The sequence below is a fragment of the Populus euphratica genome, unplaced genomic scaffold (genome assembly GCF_000495115.2).
Source record: "Populus euphratica unplaced genomic scaffold, PopEup_1.0 scaffold43.1, whole genome shotgun sequence".
Lineage (NCBI taxonomy): Eukaryota > Viridiplantae > Streptophyta > Magnoliopsida > Malpighiales > Salicaceae > Populus > Populus euphratica.
The window spans coordinates 744,486-750,483 of NW_011499889.1; the positions used below are offsets into that span (position 1 = coordinate 744,486).

At 31.8% G+C, this 5,998-nt stretch overlaps 1 protein-coding gene across 1 annotated transcript; it reads right to left on the reverse strand.

Annotated features, from left to right (window-relative positions):
• Nucleotides 1–2,192: 2,192 nt before the first annotated feature.
• LOC105130905 (RING-H2 finger protein ATL22-like) lies at nt 2,193–4,315 on the reverse strand. The gene is made up of 3 exons (XM_011033630.1): nt 3,979–4,315; nt 3,185–3,941; nt 2,193–2,751 (listed from the first exon to the last, which is right to left on the reverse strand). The coding sequence occupies exons 2-3, from the start codon at nt 3,918–3,920 to the stop codon at nt 2,582–2,584; spliced, it is 906 nt and encodes a 301-aa protein (XP_011031932.1). The 5' UTR covers nt 3,921–3,941; nt 3,979–4,315; the 3' UTR covers nt 2,193–2,581.
• Nucleotides 4,316–5,998: the final 1,683 nt, after the last annotated feature.

Sequence of the window (5,998 nt, forward strand, 5' to 3'; positions counted from 1 at the left end):
ACTAATTGGCATCAAAGATGTCCATATTTATTTGTCTTAGAAAGTAAAATGATATGTTTAAGAAGAAACAAAAGAGTTACCTGAAGGAAAAGAAGAAAATATATATGAAGATTGAGAAAGAGTTACAGGAAGACAACCTCTTAAAAAATGAACTAGCATAGTCACTGAATTAGGACTTATAAAATCCTTGCAAAAATCTTTATAATTTAAAGTGATAATCTTACATTCAAGCCCTTATATATGCCTAGTATTAAACTCAATGTGACTACCCATAAATTGAACACAAAACCTTCATTCATCTTTTTTTGTTAGAAAAAAAGAATTTTAAAAGGGATAGACAAAGAACAATATTTAAGGAAATTAATAAGCTCTTCTGAGAAAATTTTATTTGAGAGATGATGTACCATGACTAGTTTGACTAATATAATGAAAATTGGCATGGAATTAGAATTGTGCTAATTAGCCTTGAAGAACGTACCATTGAGTATGGATTGTGTTTCAAGTTTTATTTACTCAACAATATAGATATATAATTCTATAAGCCAACCTTAACTTAGAAAAAATTTTAGCTACCGATTATTTATAAGTGCATATTGACTCATAATTGTTAGTATATGAATGTAGGGTCATTTTAAATAATAAAGAGTCTTCTATATTTAATTAGTAGTAGAAGATATTAGTGCTACTAGTTGGGGGAAAAAAGGAAAAAATAATCTTTATTATAGGAATTTCATGCTCAATTAAAAAAATAGATTCTTCGAATTTAAAAACTTCATTCTAAGAAAGCTTTAAACAACAAAATATGCAAAAGAAAATGGAAATTTAGCACTCTAATAAGATGAATTTTACAAGGTTATTAGTTTCACCAAGACTAACAAGTAATAGTTACATGATAGAGAGGGGAAGATCTTACCCTAGACATAAAATTACTTTGATTATTTTAAACTATACAACTAATAAATTGCAATAACATAAAAGTTACAAAACATTAATAACATATTGGCTTTCATGAAATTATTTTATATTCTTTTAACTAAATATTGAACCCTTTAGCTATAAACAACTATCTTGTCTAAATATAAAAGTAAAATCTTTTTATGTATAAGAGTTACCTTTATTAGGTATAAAAGCTAAAAGATTTTTAAATAAAAAAATATTTTATAAATATAAAAGCAAAACCATTTTATGTACAAGGTCACCTTTACTAGGTATAAAAGCTAAAAGATATTTTAAATAAAAAGATATTTTAAAGTTTCCCTCAAATTAAAGTTGATTGAAATCAATTTAGGTAGCTCATAACCACTAACTTGGATATCGGAAGGTTTCCAAAACCTTCTTCCAAGGGGAATGATTTTACAGATTTACAGCTTCAACAACATCATTTGTCGGCAAGATCTTCAGCCATCTCACCCATAACTTGGAAGCTTACTTATCTTTGAGGATTTCGAACCTTCTCAATGGGGATTTCATGATCCCTCGATTGTTTATCCCTATGATGAGAGACTTGTTTGTCAAATATGGTGGAAGTGCATAAAATTAGTGGAAATTGTCGGTGGCTTCAAAATTCAGTTCATGAAACATCATTTAAAGCGATTTTGGTCTTGAAGCCGTAAAGTTTGCAGAGGAACAGGCTAATATTATATCACAAGAAGGATTTCTTAAGAGATCGAGTAACTATGAAAAGAAATAGAGACAATCGAGCAACAACGTGAGCATTATATAACATACATCAATACTGAAACAACAGATATAATGAAGCAGTGCTTCAGTGATGCTTTGGTACTGAAATGGAAGCCTGCAGCTGACAGTCTGCTTTAGACTGGATGCAAAATATATAATCCCTCTAGCTCTCACTAGCCAAAATACTCGTCTGATTTAAGACAATTTATTGTATACAGTTACAATCTTGGATTATGAGCCAGCAAGGGAGGGATTCCAGTTCCATCAGGTTTTTCTTTTTCCTGCTTTCATTCCTTCATTATGGAAAAATGGTTTCAGATCAAGGAGAAGAATATATCTTTATTATTATCGTAAGCAAGCATGTTTTAAGAACCTATTCACTGTGATCATAGAAGTGGAATTTCCATGTCAACTTCAACAGAGAAACCTGTAAAACAAAAATGATAATCTTGATGTGATATGTTATCTAGACAAAAAGGTAGAAAAATGAAAGAGAATAAGAGAGATTCTGATGGCTATTTTGAAAGGACACTGTGATTTGGATTTCATAATATTTTATCTTTTCCATATCATAAATCTTACAAAACGAAACAACTAATGCAAGTGAAAAAAAAATAGAATTCTTAAGCATCATATTTTAAGAGAAAAAAAATATTATCCTAGTCTTTTCCTTCTGGTTTCCACTACAATATTCCACTGTAGACTATTTCTAACAAGATTCAGGACTTGATAGTACAGAATCTGCTTGCCTAGTGATGGCTAGTGTTTTCATTTTACAAGCATATCATGGTAAGCCTGTTCTCCTAGAAGACGTAACAACAGAGCTCCACCACTGTTAATAATAACCTTCTGAAATCTCAATCTTTAGAAGTTGTCTCGAGTATGTAGGGGAGCAGATCATTCAGTTGGATACTTCCTCCAGAAGATTCTCATTTTCAGTCTGTTCATCAACCTTCTTCGAGTTACAGATTTTTATGCTTATCATCATTGTTGTCACCGCAAAAATACATAGCAGAATGTTCAAGATCATAGACACAGCTTCACCTGACAATACATGCACAATTGAAAAACCTGCAAAAGTAAGATCTCAATGTTAAACTGATCTCCATATCAAATTATGTATATGAGTTGCTTCTGAATTGGGCAGCAGAGGACCTAAGTGAACAACAACAAAACATAAGGATTTTATTTCTCAATAATGAAAAAGAAATAAGTAGACTCATAATTGTGAAAAATGTGTGTGGATGCTTGTTAAAAATTCCCAAGTACGGGAAAGATGGACCACTGCTATGATATTTTAGAAAATGAATGCTCTCTCTGGTACCCGGAAGGAAACTTCATGAAATACCCAGACGACTTTTCCTAGTCTTGTTTACAATTCAAAGTCATTGTCAATTTGATCAACTTGTTCCAGGCATCAGATTAGTAAACTCTTAGCAACACCATTGGGCAATGACTAGTAGCTAACAGTGATCCAAGGGCTAACGGAAGATTATGACTTTACCTTTATCCAGTGTTATGTTGGGACAGCCTGATTTAGGTCCTGCTTTGGACTGGAACACACATGAGCCTCCTTGTTCTTCAAAATCTTTGCGCCCAGGCAAACTCCAAGTTAATCCAAGGCCAAAACTATTATCAGCAAGATAAGGACTGTATGCAAATGGAATGGGAATAGCTTTCAATGGTCTGCAAGAAACTGGAATGGGCAACGAAGATTCAACTGTGTAAACATGATGTCTGGAACCACTCAAGCATGAAACTTCATCGAAAGAAGGCGAAAGCCTGGCTGAGCAGTTGAGGTATATAAAGTTCTTCAAAAGATAGTAATACTGGAAAGGTGTACCAGAGAGGTTAAGATTAAGAAAGACTTCATGGACACAACTTTTGGGGTCAAGAAGACTGAGTTTTCTGATATCATAAGAGATGGATTTCACAACCAATGGTCCATAAGTTGGGAAATGAATCATGGTGGTGTTATCTCTGCAAACAAGTTCGAAACCAGGATTACCACAGTGCTGGGGTTGTTGGCCTAATGCTCGGAATGGGAAACGGATATCAGGACCGCCGCGACTGCACTTAACCATTGGACATTTGGATTCAAAAGCATTTATGGTTAGAAACATGGAGGAGAAGAGAGTGAAGAACATAAAAGCATCCATTGTTTGTAATAACAAGGAGACAACAGTTTGGCTGGTTCTGGTTTCTCCCCTATACGAGTCACATAGAAAGATCTTGCACATCAACCTTGTCTGATTGAAATGTAAATAAAGAAAATCCTTTCATATAGATTTAGTCGAAATGTTAGCCTATCAAGAAAATACGTACTCCTCACTATATAAGTTAATTGCCTTCCAAGAAACTTGTTTCCTGGTAACTTCTCCCAATGGAAGCTATACAAGATGGAAAGAAATATTCTTCTTTTCCCATCGGAATACAAACAAGATGGAAAGAAAGTATCATAAAGTTTGTTTCCAACTCGTAAATGTTGGGAAAACTACCTGGAAACAACTTACTTTTAATTTGCCCACGCACGCAGCACTTTTCTAGAAGACTTTCCTACCTACCAAAGAACTATTCTGAGGTTATGGAAAGGTTAAGAAGAAAATTAGAAAGTGTAGGACACCCTAAACAAAATCTAAGTAACATGATTGAATTATTGGGTTTATTTACTTTCTACTTTTTATGCTCCCCTGCTTTTGGTGCAGGAATATTTTCTTTACAAAAAGCAAGACGGGCTGCAAGGGGAGTTGAAGAGGTTGCTTGGGACCCAACTAATAAATCAGGGCATGGAAACAAGATAGTAGCTCCAGCGTTTGGTGATCTAAAATCTAGCCAGTGGCCCCTCTTTTACGTAGTCTTGATGGTGATGAATGCAGAATTTCAAAATCATTTACTGCAAATCACTTTCTGCTGCCTTCCACTTGTCTTCTTCTATCCTTTGGAAGACTTCACTTGTGGGTCTTTCCGCAAGAAGATGACTTTTCATTGTATTTCGCCAACATTTACGTGATTTTGACCATTGGGCTCATGCTCTTCACAAATTTTTCTTTCTCCCAATTTGTAAGACTCTAAACAGTGTATTTTGTTATCATTTACGTAAATTTCGACTTCTTCGTGAGATTCTGAACATTATTAATTAATTGAAATTAAAAAAAAAAACTAAAATATCTCATAGTTAAAACTATAACCTCACTTACAATGCACCGTGAATTGTAATATTGCATTGCGTTATTTGTTTTTTTTTATTTGACTTCTTTTTTTGTAAAATAAAATTGATACTATTTAAGGTATGGGGAATATTAATGCTTAGTTTAACAAAATCATATTCAATTTTGTTGATTCAAAATAATCTAGACTTTAAGGACCAAATTGAAACATTAACAAATTTCCAACCACTTTTTTATCCATACCAGGGGACTAAAAGGGAAAACTAATTTGGCATGCATAACACATATGCACACATGTGGGGATAGCCACTGCAATGAGTTAGCACGTGTCTTTTTTCGAGATACGAGGAGCGTCTTTCTCGTTGTCATTTGAAGCGTCTCAGTGGTGGCTTTCTTATGAGACGACGCCTGTTGGTAAATGAGCTTCAGGAGGCCATTCTTTTTCTCTCTTTTTTTATCCTATCATTGGTTTCATGCCTAACTCTCTCGATATGTCTAATTCGATTTTTATTTTTTTATTATTATTTTTAGTAATATTTTTTTAATTTTATTTTTAATATTAAATTAGTTAAAAATTGAGTTTCGTATTTTTTTTTTATACCCAGCTATCATAAGTTGGGTTATAAATTTGATAGGTTAATCCAAGTTTATTTAAATTATTTTTTTATTTTTTTATTTTTTTTATTTCATCCTTTTATATTTATTTGTTTGGAAATTGAGCTTTTTATATTGGATTATTTGGAAATAAAATTTTATATTTATTTTAATTTATTTTTTATAGGGTTATCTGAGTCTCATAGATCAGATTGTATATTTAATAATTAATCTATATTAATTCGAGTTATTTTTTAATCCTTTTAAATTATTTTTTATTTAATTATATTATTCAACATTGAGTTAATTGAGAATTAGACTTTATAATTTTTTAATTTAATTTCTATGAGATATCTCATTCTCATAATCAGAATCGTATGTTTAATAGGTTAATCCAAGTTGAATCGGATTATTTTTTACAGGTGATTTTTCTAAAATTGAACATGCTTTTTGTAATTTTACTTTTTAATATTTTATTGATTGGAATATTTTTATATTCTTAGATTAATTAAAAATATTTTTTGAATATTATTTAATTTAATTTAATTTTTATTTGT